Source organism: Antennarius striatus, chromosome 4 (assembly GCF_040054535.1).
Source record: "Antennarius striatus isolate MH-2024 chromosome 4, ASM4005453v1, whole genome shotgun sequence".
NCBI lineage: Eukaryota > Metazoa > Chordata > Actinopteri > Lophiiformes > Antennariidae > Antennarius > Antennarius striatus.
In genome coordinates this window covers 16,041,175-16,061,685 of record NC_090779.1, presented here as the reverse complement: position 1 = coordinate 16,061,685, position 20,511 = coordinate 16,041,175, and the positions used below count along the sequence as shown (strand labels likewise).

The window sequence follows — 20,511 nt, the reverse complement described above, 5'->3', positions numbered from 1 at the left end:
TGAAAATGAAACAATTTCATAAAATAAATCATCAAATTTCACTCATGATCAGTCTATGATACTTTATATATGATCCATTAATTATAAGATCTGAATTACTGAACTTAAGCATTATGTAAAAAAAAAATTCTTTACAACAGAGGAGGAATTCTCACGAAATAAATTACACTCTGTTCTCATGAAATGAAATGGAAAAGCCTGCTGGGAACATAACACTTGTAATTACAGTAGGAGCTTCTGTCCCCTGCTTCGCTTACTTTATCATGCATTCATGCATGGCCCAAACACACATACACACCTGGAAAATAGCCAGATTCATTTCATTTGCATGTGTGTGAGATTTCTCTCTGTATCACACAACACATACACATACACACACACAAACACCACACACACACAAACACGGCATAGCATTATTTAAACCTATACATATGTGCTTCATGCTTTCTTCAGTCTGTGTTGTTGTAGACCATCCGTGATTGTCTTTGTGAGGCATATATTTCTTTATTTATTTGTATAAATATAAATTCAGCACTGCTGCAGTATAAATAAATAAAGTTGTCCGTGCCATTACACCCCCACCCCCCCATCTCCAAAAGCAATTAAAGCATTAAATTATGACATGAGTCAATGAAAGATGGGGGGCTGTGATCAAAAGTGGAGCTTTTAATGCATGACTGGCACACATTGTATTAGGCATTGGGTGTGTGGACAGTTAAAAAATTAGGATGTAGATATGGAGGGAGATTCTGATTCAGATAATAAAGGATTCTGATTATGAGAAATATCCACCTTGCTCTCCTGCAAAAGGAGGCGTTACAGGTTTTTTCTGCTATACCATCCTGTGGGTGTGTGTCAACATGCCCTCATTTAATAATTTAAAATGACTCAGTTCTGTTTTCCTGTGAATGTGTGCAGGTCCATCTGCTACAACTGCCCTAAAATCTCTGCTTCAACACGCTCTCTCTCCCCCCTCTGTTTTCTGTGTTGGCCATCACCATTCCACAGGGGTGAACTGGAGGTCTCCAATGAATGCAAAGCACACATGAACTAAGTTGACAATCACAGAGACATGCTTTTAAATGGCAAGAGACCACAAGCATAAATAATTCATGCGTTAAGCAGGGCAGCGTTATATTTGTATGCATTCGTACATTTTACAGAGAATGTCTGAGCTTGCATGTTTCACATCAAACATATTTTAGGAAACAGCAGCAGGATTTTTCAGAGCTGTCAAACAGAGACAAAAGATAGATAAGTGTGTGTGTGCATACATGTGTTTCTCTTATCTGTGTCTTTTGTGATGACTAATGGTAGTTATTTGTCCCTCCGGAGATTTTTCCTGAATACAGATCAGGTAATTTACCTAGAAAAAACACCAGTGATTTAGAGCTGTTTTAGCAGCAAGCAACTTTTTTCAACCAAAGCTTTCTGTGCAATATGATGGTTCAAAGAGCAAGTGGAGGGATGGAAGCTGCCTAATTGAATATCCAGTTAAAGTGGAAAGCATGAATCACGACTGTACACTATCTGTCAAAATGCAAAATAGTAGCAGATTGGAATGTGTTGTTGTTTTTCAGTGGATGGAAAGACAGGTATGAATGACTGAACTCCTTTTGATACTGAATGGCAGTGGAGATTACCTCATGGTGGGTTTGATGAGTTAGATAATTTTAGGAGCTAACACTGATGATTATAGGCTTGTGAGTGTTAGGGATACTGTGCATGGAGCTTTTAGGTGATCTTTAAGAGTGCTTCTAGTATTGATCTGAAGGATAGATGGGAGTGCTCTGATGAAAGCTGTGTGTGCTCCTTGTGATAGTAATTGAATGATCATTAATCAATATGTGCTACATACATCTCTCATCTTGCTGCACTTTTATATTATGATTTTTTTGGTGTGTGTGTGTGTGTGTGTGTGTGTGTGTGTGTGTGTGTGTGTGTGTGTGTGCGTGTGCATGCGTGTTTGCTTAGTATGTAGACTTGAGAAGATGTGGTCTGACCACAGCCTCCCTACATGCAGCCTGGTCACTCCCTATTGATTCGGTTGGACCAAAACTAGCTCCTATTCCCATAGAGCGGATGTTGGCAACCCGCAGCTCCGGAGTCACATACGGCAAATTGCCAGTAGGAATTAGTGTGTGCTTGCATGGTTGTCTGTGTTTCTGTGTGGCTCCGCAGTGCCCTGGCGTCACGCCCTGGAGTTTCCCCCGCCTCATGCCCTCAGTCAGCTGGGATAGGCGCCAGCTCTCCGCAACATGCCACAGCGGAGGAAGCGGTAGACGATGAATGAATGAAAGAAGGATGCTGTCCACAAATTTCTAGCATTCTGCTAATACTTGCTGATTGGTCATTTAAGTATTTACATAGGACCAAGAGATATTGCAGTATATTAATCCCATAATATTGTGCTGTAAAGTGGTTTATGGTACTACCAGTACCAGTACCACCAGTACTTCTAAAATAGAAGTATTGCACATTAACTTAAGCAGGAAAAATTTATAATGAATTTAGAAGAATACTATTTTGCTATAAATGCGTCATTTTAGGTCTTCGCCTCCTTAGATGCCTTTCATTTTGGACTACATTGCAAGTGCCCTCTGTATGTCCAAAAGTATTCTGTACATAGAATATCTCTGGCATGACAGCTCAGGAGCAAACAAAGGAAGGTAAAAGGAAACAAAACAACAGGAAGCATTCTGCACAAGTTTCTAATACTGAATGGAATGAAAAATAAAAGATAGCATAACAAATCATATATCAGGTGGCTGCAGTGCACACCAACAGTAAGTTAATCTGTGATGGTAAACTTCACAAACCTTGTTTGGGGTGTTTTATCTCCTGCAGTCCGTATTTTGTGATATCTGCTTCAACAAATAACCCTCCTGATAACCTTGTGCTATCTAGTATGTAACCCTGTGTTGAGCATCATACTGAGTTACGCAGACAAACCATAACGATTTTCTTTCACTTCTCATATCCCTTTATTCTCCACATGATTGTAAATTCAGGCAGAGCATGTCATGTTTTTGTCACACTGTAAAATGTGTGGTTATTAGCGTATGTGCTGCACTTCTTTTCTGGCAGTCTGTCTTTTTGCCTCCTTAGATTATTTCCCCACACTTCTCCAGCTGTTTCAACTAATAATCACAGTGTCTGTCATACAGAAGATCGTTTCTTCTTCTAAGATGAAAGCTGGGGAAGATTTACTGTCCGGTCATCCCGCTGACAGTTGGTCCTTATGGAAAACTCTCAGCTTACTAGTTTGAGAAATTTGAAAAAAAGTCCCGATGTGTTAATTACAGCTGGAGTGTGTGTATGTGTGTGTGTGTGTGTGTGTGTGTGTGTGTGTGTGTGTGTGTGTGTGTGTGTGTGTGTGTGTGTGTGTGTGTGTGTGTGTGTGTGTGTGTGTGTGTGTGTGTGTGTGTGTGTGTGTGTGTGTGTGTGTGTGTGTGTGTGTGTGCGCGCGTGCGTGCGTGGTATCAATGGTTATCTCTGTTTTTATGCACATATGCATTTTTTTTGAGAAGAAAGTAAAATAAAATGCGACAGCAGTGACTAAGGAAGTGCAATGAGGAGGAAAGTTGGCAGACAGCAGCAGCTGGATGACTTCATTGAAGGTGCAGATGTTGTGATTTAATATTTATCTTCATCATTCGTCAAGACACATCTGGCAAGATGGAGCTCTGCTGCCCTGATGATGAATCGACTGTCTAGTAAGCTGCATGCCAAGTCTATTGTTCTTTTGTTTCTTTTTTTATATAAAGCAAGACTCTCACAATGAAGCTAACATACTGTATAGTTATAAAGTAAAGGACAATCTAATCTAAGCATGTAAACACTTGAATGTTTAAATGTAATCAAAGTAGGTAAAGTCCCTTAGGGCTGCTCAGCAGTACTGTCAAAGCTAGCATGCTGGGGTTTGGCAGGGATAGTGTTTTCTGTGTTCACTATTTTATTCATGTAAGTTAGCTAACAGACATTTGCTAATTACCACCAACAAAATTTACAGGGGGATGTCACTGTCTTTGCCTTATAAGCAAAATAGAGGAAAATGTCTTATTTCTATCTCAGGATGGCTCCAATGACAAAAGTCATGACGACTAATAACATAATAAATAACGGGTTCAAGAGCAAATCAATCCCGTGGTTGTTTAATGTTGTATTCAAAACCACAAGCATCGACCTCATCACTACACTAGAGAAAAGGTCAGACAATCATCAAAGTCATTGTGATTCATACTTGGCACTACATGACATTTAATCCAATATTTATGATTTTAGACAGGACCCACTCGCTGAACAGAGAGATTGACATTACCACCAGTGAATCTTGTCACCCAGCCTGGCTAAAAATAGCCATAGCACTATCAGGAATATTTAGCATTTCTACCATATTCTGATTTTTGTAATCTATATATTCATGACATTGATGTTACCTAAATGGAACATTTTGCACCTGGACTGATTAGGCAAATGTCATTGTAACCAAATTAACCTCTTCAGGAAAGTGCCAATGAGATGCTTGTTAATTCAATTCAACTCAAGGATGCACACAAGTGCTTGTGAACTTTTCTTATATTTGAGTATGTCATTATCTGATTTTGGAAAGGATGGTGTGTCTTAATCTGGAGGAATTTAAACAGGCAGTCCCATCCCTTGGTATGTATTTTATCAGGACATCAGGACTTGTTAACAGGAATAATATGTTAAACCGTATCTGGAGCGTATGGAAATTCTCTGCATATTTTCTCTCCCTCTCTCATATTTTTTCTCTCTTTGTCATACTTTACACAGACTTACTAAACACACACAGGCATACATTTTCAATATTCTATCTACAAGGCAGGTTGTCATACTGGATCTGTAAACTTTGCCTTCCACCTTATCATGCATGCAGTGTTCACACACACCAAAGTAAAAGCACTTGAAATATGTCGCATTGTGTGTAAACACTCATTATCTACTCCAAAATACACACAAACACCACACTCACATGCACACTCGTGCAGAAACTTGCACGTTTAGCACGGGTAATCAGTGGAAAGATAGGAAAAACAAGGCAATTGTCTCACAGGATATGGACAGATGATTTAACACACACACACACACACACACACACACACACACACACACACACACACACAGACACACATTACTGGTTGGATTTTAGCTTGGTGGAGATGTAGGAGAATGATTGTGGCAGGCTGAACCAGGAGGCAATGTATCAGTGTCTTATCAAACCTCTGGCCAAAGGTATGAACTGTCAACATAGAAACAGCACAGCACACACACACAGACACATACACACATGCAATCCAATGGCAAATACTGTGTCTTCCACAGTTGGACACAGCAACAGCATCACAGCATGTGTGTGATGGCTCAGGAGGGAGGCTGTTAGGGCACTCTTCTCTTTCCCAGTTCACAGTCTGTCCTGCTGCTCAGTTATTCTTGCAGCAAGGGGAAGGAGGAGTAAGTGGAGGTTGGCATGTTTAATTCAGGAGCCTCTCAACAAATCCTGTCACCATGTAGATTTATTGCACTGGCTAGAGAGGAATGAGGAGATGGTGGGTTTTTAACTACCTCAGGACTTTAATGGGTGCTTTAGCATGCACTTTGCAAAATCACCTTAATCCAGTGTTGTTTTGTGAAAGGAGAGAGATGTGAACCGAAATGTTAATAGCTTTTTTTTTCTTTACTCATGGCGTCATTTGCACGTTTGTTACCCCTTTGAACCCAACAATTACAAACTGGTAAAAATCATTAAATATCACTGCTTTTTTTTGTGAATTTCGTTCAAAGACAGAGACAAATTATTTTATTTTAAATAGCACTTCTGTTTTATTGTCACATTTGATCCAATTTCCAAAGATAGAAGGATGAATATGTCTGTTAGAAAAAAAGTAAATACAGTGCGCCCTCATTCCTCGTGGGTAATGTATTCTAGGAACCAGACGCGATTAACAAATTCCGCAATTGAACGACAAACTATTTCTTATTATTTACGGTACTTTAAACGTTTTCTGAACCCTCCCCATGGTGATATTAAACCACCTTCTATCTGTATTACCTTTTCTCACACTCTTATTGACTGTTTAAAGCACTTTTGTGTCTTACGAAAATCCAAGACTCACGCAATATTCTGGATGCCATCAGCCAATAGAAGGCGCGTACAGTATCATGTGGGTGCCTACCAAAAAACCGTAATGAGGTGAAGTTGGAAGCGTTGATGCGCGAATGCTCGAGAGCGCTCTGTATATAAAATTGCTTCCAGATTTCTGTTGATGGAATATTTGATAGAGGCGTGCCACCTTAACAAGAAGACTGATGTTGTACAGGATGCATTAGTACATATAAAAATTTATTATTGGGACAGCGCCGGGGAGCTTTCAGCACTTATGTGTCTATTTCACTGTGTTGCAATGTTACATCTAACAGCTTCTCCAAGAAACCCAAAACTAGTCTCAGCACAGCTCAAATGCACGTTTTTAACTGTTTTTTAGCTTGGCTTTGAGTTCATAACTGTTAATGTTTTTGCTTGCTGCAAGAAAAAGATCTTTGTGTTGCACCCTGAGGGAGACACTTTATTCAAACAGTGTGTTTAACATTCTGCTAAGAAAGAAGCAGGAATGGATAGATGAGGCATATGAGGCTTATATCAGGCGAGATGAGAGTTGTGACAGTCTGGAGCCCAGGTTTTCTGAGCTGTCTGTCTGAGTGTCCTTCACACTGAGGGCTTTGATGACAGGGGTTGGATACGCAGGAAGGGAGAGTTCTCATGTGACAGAAGGCTTTTCCTAATAGCTGGCCTGTTCTCTCCAACTCTGTCTGTTTTCTCTGCTTGGTACACACATGCTTTTTTTCCTTCTCTTCCCATCTTCTCTGGCCATATGTGTCTCCAACATCCCTCCTTTGTGACAGAAAGCATAGACAGAGGAGTCTATATTCTCTCTGCAAATGTGGTGGAACAGGATTTTCATTTTGAAAACTCTCCAGGGCCATCCAGATTCTAGGACAGCTTGTCCAGACACCTGCAGCAGTTCAGTGATTTAGGTGGCACCAGTGTTCTGCTGTTAGAGAAGAGTTGTTTGAAAGAGGCAAAAGGGGGCAGCTCTGCCAGCCTGCCAAGTATGTGGGTGCTGCTGTGATCTGTCATTCTTCGTAATGGCTATCTGACCCTGGGTTGTAGCCAGCTAACTGGACACGTGACTGGCTGGGGAAAGGAAATGGAAGGACTTGTTCAGATAGCTTACATCATGATGCCAGAGGAAACAAACAGACTGAGAACAGAAGTGGTTCTTGAACAAATGAAGAAGAGATGGGAAGTAAAATTCTGTTTAGAAGGGAACATAAGGAATGAGAAGTTACATTAGAGCCATTGAAGTCTCAAAGGAGAGCATAGGGAAAGAAAACTAAGAGGACATCGCTGTGGACATCGCTCCTCACTGTGAGCTGATGCTGTATGCTTTCTGAAGGATGGAAGTTTATCTTCCCAATGTATATCTTTCCCATTCTTACTGTTGTGGGCTTGAAATTCAAACTTCAAAGGAGCACATTTTAAACCAAAGGAATAGTTTGCATTTTAAGTTTGGACTTGTAATAAAAAGGAAAAGGCAGACACACCAAAGGTGCAGTAAAATAAGGTTTGCTCTGCTTAGCAAGAATATGAAATCCCCAATTGTGGAACTAATAATAAAGCAAGACCCACCTGGACATACCTATGTGGGTTCAAAGTGCTGAACATGAGCTCTCTTAGAAAACTGGTTTGACAAACAAGTTATCAGCATTTAGCAGCGAAAACGTCTGATTCAGAGGAACATTCAAGAGAAGAGATGAAGCTTGGAATTTATTTTTAGAGTGAAATAGAGAACATAATTACATAATAAAATAAAAAAATACAGATTTAAAAAGCACAATGTATAAAAATAATTTATTCATTACAAAAATGAATTTGTGCAGAACTAGTTAGCCATGTTCAGCATTTGATAACGGTTAGCTCCAAATCAAATTTCACTGATTAGTTAATGATTATATGCATTCATACTTACTGTACATATGAAAAATTAATGATCACATCTCAGTCATGATGTGTAGCCGCCCGTGTCTGTTCCAAGAGACAACAGAGTCTCAGCTCGGCTCCCACACTGGATTGATCACCTTGCTGTCACTGATTTGGACCATCTGCCGTCTTCTGCTCCTCCTCCTCCTACAGGGTTCTGTGTCTACAGACTCACTTTCACTTTTATTTATTTTTTGGTTTTGTGTCAAAATATGAGTAGACCAACTGTGTCCAATATGTTCAAATGTTTATTTTCTGTCATATCTGTTATGTAGTCCACAAGGACTAATTCTAATTCTTTCCTTGTTTCTTATTTAACAATTACCTAATAGTTAGGTACTCTTTCATTTGGTCATGGGTTACTCATTATCTGATGGATAAGTAACACTCAACTAGCTCCTCAAATGTTTGAGTCCCTTACTGTGCCTAAAGTGTCATTTTGAATACCATAACAGATAATAACATATTCTGGCAAAGCTGTAAGGCTCCTTCTACATGAAGTTTTATTATTGCATGAAGCCAACATGCAGAGACAACTCTGCTATTATTAGATTCTTACCACTAGAGGGGTAAAATGTAAGAGAGGCACCGCAAGATAGTCAATGTCATTACAAATGAAAATGCTTCATACCCGAGAGAACTTAAGTATCCTTGCAAGAGTGTATGAAAGTATTTCACATTATTTTTATCCTGAAGCTTGTGCTTACTGGAAGGATCATTATTGTAGAACACCCATGAGATTTATTGTCTAAGTGTGGAAATTATTTCGTTTCAGCCATAATTATTTCACAACATGTTGACAATGTTAACAATATTATCACAGCAAAGATTTATAGCACTGAACATAAACATCAAACATGTATACTGTATGTCAATGAAAACGTGAAGCAATCAGTCACAGCGCATAGACATTTATTTTATAACATTATACAACGAGATGAAACACTGCAATAAAGTATATAGACTCTCCCCAAGAGAACCTTGTATTTACTCTAAAACATGTACTTAGTATGGTGACTCTATATTTCCAGGACATAACTTGTAGGGCTGCCTAACTGGGATTACCATGGTGTAGATCAGTAACAGCTGCCTTTCTCAAACATGTTTACAGTATTGATCCACGGAAAGAATCTTCCAAAAGCAAACACGGATGTTACAGGGTATACATAGTCCTGACAGATGGCATGTTTGAATATTTATAAAGACTAGCCGGCTTTAGATTTTGAGGGGGTGTCTGCACTTAAGAGATTGGTGGATCAACCAGCACCTACAGCCTACATGGTGAAGAGTCCTGAAGCAGTAACTGACACTGATTTGTTAGTTTGTGTGAATTGTTATAACTCCTATGAGTTAGTGGTGCTTTACGTTGTAGCCTCCTTAGCATGTGTGCGTGTGTGTATAAATGGGTGAATTCTGTTTCATGTTGTATAGTGCTTTTGTTAGTCGAAGAAGAAAGGCCATTAACAATTTTGAAAACCAAGTTGTGACTGTTTCTATAAAGACTTGTTCATTTTCATGTAAAACTGCATGTCTCTTCATGGAGCACATCTAACATCCAATTTCAGTCTGGAGAGAACTTCTACCTTTATATTTGGAGACAATGTGAGGTGTTTTTATTATAATGTAATTACTGATCCTTTCAGCCCTCCTTTTGGATAGATTTTGCAAAAAATAATTTGCTATTTTTTTGTTAAATAATTTGCTTTTTTGTCTAATAGACATAAATTACTATGCAGATTTTCATCAATATTGGTGTAAGGGTCTATTTATGTTCCAGCAAAGAGCCCCTTAAATTTTGGAGTGGAAGTCAGATTTAGAGATAATATTTAGAAATATAATGTTTTACTTCACATTCACTGTAATTAGCTACTCTATTTTGTTTGGTGGCATTTCTGCAGTTCTCCTCCATTAACTTCTTAGTTGCCCCTGTTGCCGCATTAGCCAAAAGCAAGATTGAGCCTTTACAGTAGTTCTTAGTGCTCTAATCTTAATGGCGCCACATTAATTCCTGTACATGATTAATAGCAAGTACTTGTGTTAAAGTGAGTGAGAAATAGGTTCAAGGAGTGCATTCATCAAAGCCTACACACCTGCTGGAACGCTGACAAACCTGTATGATTATGCATTTTATTCCACTTCACTGACCTTTTCCCTTCACTATTCAGTCTGTATGTAGGAGAATCCATCATACATGCATGATGTACTGAGTTGATTCCACTCAAGCCCAATGTTGGAGTGGTACATGCCATTCTTTCCGATGCACATTTTAAAATAATGGGACACTTGAGCATGAATTAGTAAAGGTCTGTCCACTTGAGGCAGTGTATCTGGTGGATGATGAGGTGGGTTTACCCTCTCCTCTTTCCTTCTGCTATGATGAATAAGCTGTGGCATGCACAAAGGGTCATATTAAAACCCCAGTAGCTCTATGTTCTCTCTACCATGATGCATTGCCTGTTGGCGTGTCTTGCCTTTTCACTGCCTTCATGAACTTAAGTTTGTGCAACCGCATGGAAACACCAAGATGTCAATGTTTTTTAGTAGAGAGACAAAAAACACTGACAGTGCTTCTGTTTTCAGCAATTATTGGGTTAACTTAAGATTTGTAACAGATTAAAGTTTATCTTGATTAGGCAGACATCTTTTGAAATCATGACAGGTTGCTGGTTGCAGCCTGGATCTCGTGACAATAGATAGTATTATTGCTTGTGGAAAAGATTCTCTCAGACCAATAAAACACGATGCAAACCGAGCCATTATTTCTATGGCTGGAGCTGTGCTATCTACTTAATAGATTGGTAGCTGTACAGTTTTATGGGGAGGTTTTGGACAAAATAGCTTTCTCAAACAGAATTTATAAAGAAATTGTTTATATTCAATACTTTAATGCCCAGGGATTTTGTCAACTCTGTGGGGTGTAAAGACTTGAATATGAAGGACAAATTTTGTCCTCGTTGTTTTGTTTCTCTCAATGAAAATCACTGACATCATAACATACACGGTGTGTCTAGGTTTGCCAAATATTTGTGTGTCTGACTGCATCAGAGATTGTCCAACATGGCCATTGTTTCTGCTTCATGAGAATATACTGTATACATATGCACAAACCAGACCAGTGTTACAATGGGAAGCTGGGTTAGGTTCTCCTTTCAACCTCATATGGCACATTTATGCATTTCTGCATATTCCTGGCACTGATTTATCAAACATGCATTAGTTGTGTGTCCACTGTAACTGTTTAAGAGCACAGACGTGAAGCTGTCAGACAATCCAACTCGTAAACCATCTTTTCTGCCACTCTGACACCTGCTGATTTGATTGCATCTGTGCCTACACTGCAGCCTCTGACCAGAAATGTAGTCCTCCTTTCCTTATGAATTCCATCACACCATCATACGTAAAGACCTTTGGTTGTTTTGAAGGCAGGATGCTCAGTTACGAGGGAAAACTGGAGTATCACACAGAAGCTGTTTTAAAATAGATTTCAAATGAGTCTACCGGGATGCAATAAATACAAACAAATGAATTTTAAGTTATTTTAGAGATTGTCGAATCTATTAATTCTGCAAAAATTAGTAAAGATGGGGGGGAAAGCTATATTTTTTTCTATTTTGCTTACTTAACAATACAAAACATTTCCAGGAGTGACTTGAAACATTACAGTCTACTGTGTTTGAATATATACACACAAAGTAGGTTCTATAAAGCCAGTGTCTCAAAGTAAGATTATGTAGCTAGGCAGTTGTCGTAGTGACATTCTTTCCACACACAAGCACTTCAGACGGATGTCTAGGGAAACACTTCAAGACAAAAGCCGTTGATTTACCAGGGATCTGACAACTGTTAAAAAAAAGCTGTAGTTTGGTGTTTATAAGCAATTAATGTTTGAGGAGTGAGTATCTGAGCAAATCTGTCATGTTAAGTAGATGATATAGCAGCTTTGTGACACTGAACTCAAATACACATACTTTGGACTACAAATATAAGTTTACTAACATTTCAAACTTCCATTAACTTCAAATCCAAAATACTGAACCCAGAAATCTCATTAAGAATTGAAATTAAATCAACATAATCCATCACCAACCTTTTCTTTATAATAAAAAGGAAACAATGACAGCTGTTACTCTTCCCTGCCTTTTTCGTTCTTTTATTTCCTTCACTTTTTCGTCCATCCCTTTGTGTTTCTTTTATTTGCTCCACTTGCATCCCTTCATTTTGTTCTTTTCTTTCCTTGTTTACTTATATTTTGTTTATCATGTTTTTCACTTTCCTGTCGTGGTTCCATTTTTTTCCCTTGCAAGACTGTTCGTGGTGACAGTGTGTCAAACTTTATCTCCACTGCTTGGCAACAGAGCATTAATGACTAGATAATATTTTGGTGCACTCGATGTTTCAGAATCTGTCTCATTTAATTGCTGAGACGTTCACACTTTTCCCCTCCCTTTCTTGCATCTGCACCGCAGTAAGTCAAATTGAAATTGTCACTTTACGTCAAAACTGTGATTCTCCTTTCCTTCTCCTGTGATCTTCACCTCTCTGAAGCTATGATAGATTGTTATTTCCTTATTTAAGACCTTCCCATCTCTTTCTTTTGCCATCCTTAGAATTTTCTTCAAACTTCTTAAATCTTACCTAGAAGCTTCATCCCAGTGCAAATTATTGGAAAGATTGCAGCAGTGCTTTTAATGAAAGGCAGCAAAGATTACCAACGAAAGATATATGTCCCATTAATGTCCCAGGATTTTGGCCATCTAGATCCAGCAGGCTATATTTAAAGATCTACATTCTCCCTTTCAATCCATGATTTGATTTATTTTTTCATATCACAGTCATTTCTTGTCACAAATCTGTTTGTATTGTTAAACCACCTTGTAGAAGAGTCAAACTTCATTAAAATGTGGCAGAGAGCTCTGCTTCACTGGAGAGGGAGGCTCAGAATCTGTCCTCCTGGGCTCTATCAATAACCATTAAGGATCTTCTCTCATTAGACCAGCCCTCATAGCCCTCCAGGACATGAGAAATGGTTCCTGTCACCCCATGTGATGGAATAAGCTTGGATGAAATCACCAGTGTTTGGAAATGCAAATCGCTTAAGTTATTGTCTCCTGAGGGTGATTGCTACTAGCGCTATGTAAACAGCCTTATGCTCATCCATCCTCTTTGCTTAATCAAAAAGTCCTCTTTCACCAGAAACCTTCATTTTGCTCTCCAGTTCCTCCCTTATCCCCTCTCTCAAACCTTTATTAAAACTAACACATCCCTCAACAACATTCAGCACGTCCAAACTACTGTAGCCTGATTATTCATGTAACACTGAAGCTGTGTCAAGCTGGCAAGGCTGCCACAACATGATGAAAGTGTTTCAGAGTGATGACTTATTAGTCCTGTAGCTTCTTTGCCAAGAGCAGGGAATTCAAACCTAATCAGGGCTAAGATCCTCCCTCCCGTTATCTCCCAGAGAGCTCTACAGAGCTGCGGCTAAAACCGGAATAGAATGAGGGCAGCAAAAGTCAAGGTAATGTCGTGGGCTCTCACTCCCTTTGTTTTTCTTCTAGGAAGCCCAAGGTTTTCACCTATGAACGATTGTGATATTTTGGGGATATTGGGAAACTTTCTATTTTGCAATAAGATTTGCTGCTATGACTAATGGGATTGTTTCAAGGCTATTGGAGACCCTTGGCTATTTCAAGAAAGCAGACATTATTAAAATTATCTTGGTCAGCCCCATTAAAAACTCTTCCCTCTCTCTCATACACACTCACCCACCCATGCATACACACTCACCACATCCCAAATTTTGTCTCACCAAGCATGCATCCATCATGCTTCACTGTAACTAGAGAGGGAACCCTGCAGTAGGCCTCCCAGCCCTTATCTTGCCATGTCCAGTAGCAGTGGTCACACGGGGGGAGGAGACTGTGGTCGGTTCTGATCAATAATACATCAACTCCATTAAAGCATATGAATAAATCATGCAAGGAAAGAACACAGTCTGGACGCATACTCATACAACTGGTCTTTTACTTAGGCTAGGGACGATGCATTGACATACAAAAAGCAAAAACCCAACTACTGACTTGTATCCCCTCCCTTCCTCCCCTCTTTCACCTTTCTTTCATTTCTTCCATGTATTTTAAAGCTTAGTAAGAAACAACCAGATGAATTGCCAATATGGTGGATGTGTCATACATATATTTGTAAATTACTTTTCTTTTTGTTTGTTTTGGTTGACTGGAGATGCAATATTAAATTGCCTTTTACGAATGACTCTGCCAATGTTTTACCCCAAACACCATCTTAGACAGGAGGGAGCTGTGTGAGAGTGCTAGGCTCAGAAATCTGTGTGTTGTGCTGTTGTCAGTGAAGAGTGAATAGCCTGTGATGTGGTTGACAATTTGCAAACTGGGTGAAATTGTTTTGGTTGAAAGTAAATGTGGTAATTTTATTGAGTCGGAACTGAGTTGGAATGGCGCTTTTGAATAATTAAAATCTCAGTCAGTAAATTGGCCGTTGATCTCAAGACAGATGATGAGACTGAGTTCATTCTGTTCTTGCTGTTTTAATTCCTGAATCCAAAGTCATTGGGTATAACCTGACCACTTAGCATTTTGGAGTTACATTAAAGATTTTATGGCCGACAGGCCTTCAAAATTATTTTACTTACAGGGATGCACAAGTGCTAGCATGCATTCCTCTGTGCACATGGTTGAGGCTCTTGTTAGATGAGGTGCCCTGTTGTGAGTTTACATTGTGATGATGTGCTCCTGGAGGAGGTGCACCAAGGGAAAGGAAGAAACTCTTTGTCTCTGCCAACAGAACTATGTCAGACAGGAATGCTCTGGGAGCAGCACTCAGAAAGATATCACTGCCTATTAACTGGAACGTTTTTTTGTTTTTTTCTTAAAGATTACTGATAATGCAAGCAGCAAAACCAGGAGAAAGGAGACAGAGGAGATAGAACAGCATTTGAAAGAAATGAAGGAGCAAAGCAGATATGGTTGGGAATGTGTTATTGAGAGGGATAGGAACATTAGAATCCCCAGGCAGAAAGTCAATAAATGTATAGAAAATGCATTAATTAGCTGCTTGCTTAAGCATTTTCTTTACATAAATAACAAATACAGTGATACCTCTACTTACAAATGTCTCTACTTACGAAATTTTCTGCTTACAAAATTTCTCAGCAGGAAAATATTACCTCTACTTACGAAAGAAATTTTGACTTACGTAATATAAAAACACAGTATCGGCTGATACTCGAATATAAACACAGGTATCGGCTGATACTTGAATCTCCCACAGGTTCCTGAACGCAACATTCACATATCTGCTCTGCCATTGGCTATTACGTATTACATATCTTCCTGGCATCCCATTGGCTAAGAGGGATGTCACTCCACCTCTGTGTGGAGCTAGATCGGTGCTTATGGAATGTGTTCGGCGTTCATGAGAAAGGGATGAGTTTGGTTGATCTCGCCAAATAATATGGCTGAAATGCATGTACAATCGCCACGTTATTAAAACAAAAGGAAGTTTAAAGAGTTTAAGGCATCACGTGGGTGGTGGGAGAAGTTCAAAAGGAGGACTGGAATACACTCTGTTGTTCGGCATCGTGAGATAGGAGCGCATGAACCAAAGAGGTCAAAAAACAATGAGGACAGCAGTTAAAAGGTAAATGACAGCCATTATTATTCTTTACTCTATTCTTTGTTTTTTATGTTATGCACAACTATTATTTATTGTTAAATAATCTAATCGTAACATGTATTTGTTACATGCTTTGATGCATTTTCATGCTTTATAAAACATTTATGTCGGAATTTTTGTGGGCTTGGAACTGATTAGTGCATTTGCATGGAAAACGCGTCTCTACTTACGTAATTTTCTACGTACGTAATTTCTTCCGGAACCAATTAATTTCGTAGGTAGATGTACCACTGTAGTAAGGAATGGTGGAAAAGCTCAAAGACTGCATGGAAAGATTTAGTAAAGTTTGTATCAATGAATATTAAAATTTGGCCCCATAGTTTTCCTGATGTGTTCTGATCAAGTTCAGCAATTATTCACTTTCAATAGGCAGTATGCCCGTTGCTTTTATTTTGACAGGCAATCTTTTGGTATCCTTCTGTTTAGTTGTTACACATATCCAGAACAAGACATTTTCTTTGACATAATTTGTATTCCTACTTCTTATATTAGGGGTAGTATAGCTGTCTCTTTGAAATAAAGCACTTCCCCCGAGATACAAACATCCAACGTAAGGTGGTCGTACCTCAGGGAACATCTGACAGTAGCTCCCCTTTCTGCCGCAACTGACACTAAGCAGCACTGCTCCATACGCACATCCCCAACACTTATCTTCCTCATCTCGCTTAGTTCTTTCTTGTAAATATATACTGTATAGTATATACAGTGGTACCTCTACTTACGAAATTTATTGGTTCCGGAAGAAATTATTAAAAATGCATCAAAACATCTAACAAATACATGTTACGATTAGATTATTACACAATACATGAGAGTTGCGCATAATATAAAAAACAAAGAATGGAGTAAAGAATAAAAATGATGGTCATTTACCTTTTAACAGCTGTCCCCATTGTTTTTTTTGCCCTCGTTGGTTTGCTCCTATCTCACCATGTCGAACAACAGAGTGAATTCCAGTCCTCCTTTTGAACTTCTCCAACGACCCACGCGATGCCTTAAACTCCTTAAACTTCCTTTTGTTTTAATAACGTGGCGATTGTAGATGCATTACGGCCATATTCTTTGGCGAGATCAACCAAACGCATCCCTTTCTCATGCTCTTCTATGATCTCTTGCTTTGTTTGTACGGACAAGAAAACTCTTTTCTTTGTCTTTTCTTTTCCTCTTTTCTCCGTCACTTTCTTGGGGTCCATAGTCAATACTCTAAAAGTTATTATATTTGCGCAAAACTATCAGAACACCTCACGGGTCGAGTGCCGAATGCCGAACACACTCCATAAGTATCGATCTAGCTCCACACAGAGGTGGAGTGGCATCCCTCTTAGCCAATGGGATGCCAGGAAGATATGTAATAGGTAATAGCCAATGGCAGAGCAACTATGAGAATATTGCATTCAGGAACTTGTGGGAGATTCAAGTATCAGCCGATACTGTGTTTTTACATTATGTAAGTCGAAATTTCTTTCGTAAGTAGAGGTAATATTTTCCTGCTGAGAAATTTCGTAAGTAGAAAATTTTGTAAGTAGAGACATTCATAAGTAGAGGTATCACTGTGTATACAGATGCGCGTATGGAGCGGTGCTACTCCGCAGGGGTTGTGGCAGAAAGGGGAACTACATAAATAATGGCTTACAAACAATTCAGCTTACAAACAACCTCTCGGAACCTTTTGTGTTCTTCTGGCACTGTCTGCACTGCTCGTCATATGTATATTTTACCTTAGCAAAAACACTTCACTGTTATGAAGTCACACATATCGTTCAATTTTGTTACAATTATATCCGCTCTTCCGCTTAACTTCTAGGGAAGACAGCCATATGCAACATCAGTACTCTACCGGGTTGTACATCATTATAACATCAGAGATCTCTCTGTTAATTCCGGCTCAAATAGATTACAGCAAATTCACAGATAGCGTAACAGTCCAAGGTCAAAGAAGTGATTGTTTCACAATAAACCACTAATCAGTGAAATTAGATGCTATAATTGTAAAGTGAATTGAATATTACTGACTTAAACACAATCTCTATATAGTAAGTGCCTGTTTAGAAAAACATGTTGAGGTATAGTCCTTTGAAATTGAAAGAAATCATATTAAGAATATGAGGGAAGAGCGTGACAAGTTTCAGGAGAGTTTGCCTCGCACGGAGGAGCTGTGCTCTATCACATTTACTACTTAGTCCAATTAGACCTTGTGAAGGTGTAGATGGTCTCCAGCGATATTGAATCTATCTGCCAGGTTTGGCTTGCTGCAGGTAGCTGCAACTTAGCAATCACTTTGTGTCTGTCACCACAGAACTCCCAAAAAAACCAACAGAATGGATGATTTTTACTTAAAGCGTAGGTTTATTACAGATAATAACATTTTACAAATGTTTATTATAGTTATTTAATGTGTTTGTATTTGTGTGGCTGCAGGTATGTGTTTGTGAGAGATAGAGGATACAGAGGATTTGTCATGCAATTTGTTTCTATTTCTTTTTTTGCAGGCTACCAGAGCCAAGGGCAAATCCTGTGGACCCACAGGACTTTGAGGACAGTGATTCTGAGCCGTCCATGGACCACGCCCCCTGACACCATCAGACCAGATTCCATACACCCACCTGCCCTTCAAAGTCTGTTTCAGCCAGCTGGTCCTCTATTAGCCATCTCCCCTTTACCTTCCTCCCCTCCTTTTCTGGAGCCTGCTGGCAGCAAACTGACCTTGAAGAAGGCTGCTCTCACAAATATGGATGGCCACATTTTTTCCACCTCAAAGTTGTTTTTAATTCTTCACTGGCTGCTAACTTTCTTGAACTGGAGCAAACAAGTTACATGCAGTCAATTACCATCTGGCTCAATTTCAGCAGCCAGTCACATCCTTGGACTGCTGGGGAGCGTGGCTGACTCACAGAGGAGGAACCAAGAATCTATGAAGCTGAACATTTCAAGAATGGCAAAAGCGCACCTCACACTTGATTTATTCACAATATTATTTTGCTCTTGTTGTTTTGACAGGCATACTGGACAATCTCACACACAGAAAGAGAACATTTGTCAAATGCTACAGCGTTGTACGTCAGTCAAGAAAAAATGTATTCCAAATCTGTTCTGGGTATTGTTCTTTCTTGTATTTTACATAATTCTGTTGCCCCTTACCTCTTCCCTCCATCCAGCCTTTGCCCTACCTGCTATTTTCTTACACTCATACTTTTGTGCTCACTTGTTTCTCTGCTTGTTTGATCTATTGTCAGGAACAGGGGACATTTTGACACCGACTGCTGGTGATTTGTTAGGTGAAAATCAATCTTTAATGTGACAGAGGAAAATAACTGTTCCACAGTATCAGCTTTCTGTGTACTGAAAAGTAAAAGGTCTGTTTAGTGACCAACATATAGTGTGTGATGGATTTTAGTTCAAACAAGTGTATGCTGTTTCTACCTTGACCTACTTAGCTGTGGGTCTCTGTTACAAGGCACTGCTGCTACACTCAGCAGTTTGAATGATTCTGTTGACTTAAATTGAAAATTGAAAGTGGTGTCAACCGTGCTGTGGTTGACAATGGCGTGACTTCACTGTCACACTGCTGTGATATGCACTGAGTTGTATACCCACTCAAGGGAACTGTTGGTATGTCACCATCTTATTGAATTAACTTCAAATGTGTGCTGTTTTTTGGGGTTTCTGTCTCATGGTTCTATTTGTTTTTATCGGACTATTTTTGTCACGAATCTATAAATACACATTCAGTTTCTTAAAGTAGATACTGATGATGGCATTTATATTCATACCATACTGCAAAGGATTTGGGAACGGTTCCATCTGTTGTTTCCAAGCAGTAACATTATGGGGTTTTTGTGGGAGGTTTTTTACATTTCATTTTCATATACAGGTTCACCAATTGTAATATTAAAACACACATTTGCCTATTAGTGGATCTTTGACAGGTTTGTTTTCATTTGCATTATTAAATGCTGTATTTAAGGTAATTCTGATCTTTTTTTAAATTTTTTAGAAAAATTCAGTTTCAAACACAATTTACTAAGAAGGAACTGAAATGGTGCCTTTTGATCATCATAAAGTTTTATTGTTTGTTTTTAATTCATTTCTATTGTTAAAAGTTAAATTTAGCTTCATTCTGAGTGGGTTTTGTGTCTTTTGAGGGGATTCTGGGGCCTCGCCTAAAAACCAAATCCTTTTTCACAAAATTTGATCTACGTTCCTCCTACAGTATGTATTGAGGTTGTGGCCTTTTGACATTTTTGTAATGTTAAGCATTTTCCTTATATTTAAATGACAAAAATTCAGAGAACATGGAAATTACAACAATTGTGATTAACCAGCTCCTTTTGGATGTCTCAATAATAGAAAGTGGCAGGAATTCAAAAAATCCCCATGCATTCTGCATGAGCTCACAACTCGTTCTGCGTTAGTCCACACCACTGCATTTTTTGTGATTGATAATGATAATCATTGCAGTTTCCCACACTTTTTGACAGAAAAAAATTAATAACCTAAATTGAGACTGCTACTTGGGACTGAAGGACAGTTTATGTAGTTCTTATCCAAGTCTTAAAACCAAACTTTCTGTAGAATATATAAGATGTATGGTAGGTGAGGACATGATGGTTTTCTACTTGTTTAGTATTCAAACAGTACATTGGTTCGGTTTTATGAAAAACACTTCACCAAACATCTTCCAAGCAACACCAGTCGTCCAAGACATCACTATCAGAAAGTCTTTTAGATATCTGATGTTG

The 20,511-nt window shown here is 38.9% G+C and overlaps 1 protein-coding gene across 4 annotated transcripts in view; it reads left to right on the top strand.

Annotated features, from left to right (window-relative positions):
* The window catches only part of trim44 (tripartite motif containing 44), a 43,817-nt gene extending 24,119 nt beyond the window's left edge, over window positions 1-19,698 (top strand). For all 4 annotated transcript variants that reach the window (XM_068313106.1, XM_068313108.1, XM_068313105.1 and 1 more), the window contains one exon: window positions 18,262-19,698. In XM_068313106.1, coding sequence (XP_068169207.1) covers window positions 18,262-18,346 — 85 coding nt within the window. In that variant the 3' untranslated portion in view covers window positions 18,347-19,698. The remainder of the gene's footprint in view (window positions 1-18,261) is intronic.
* The last annotated feature ends 813 nt before the right edge of the window (window positions 19,699-20,511 follow it).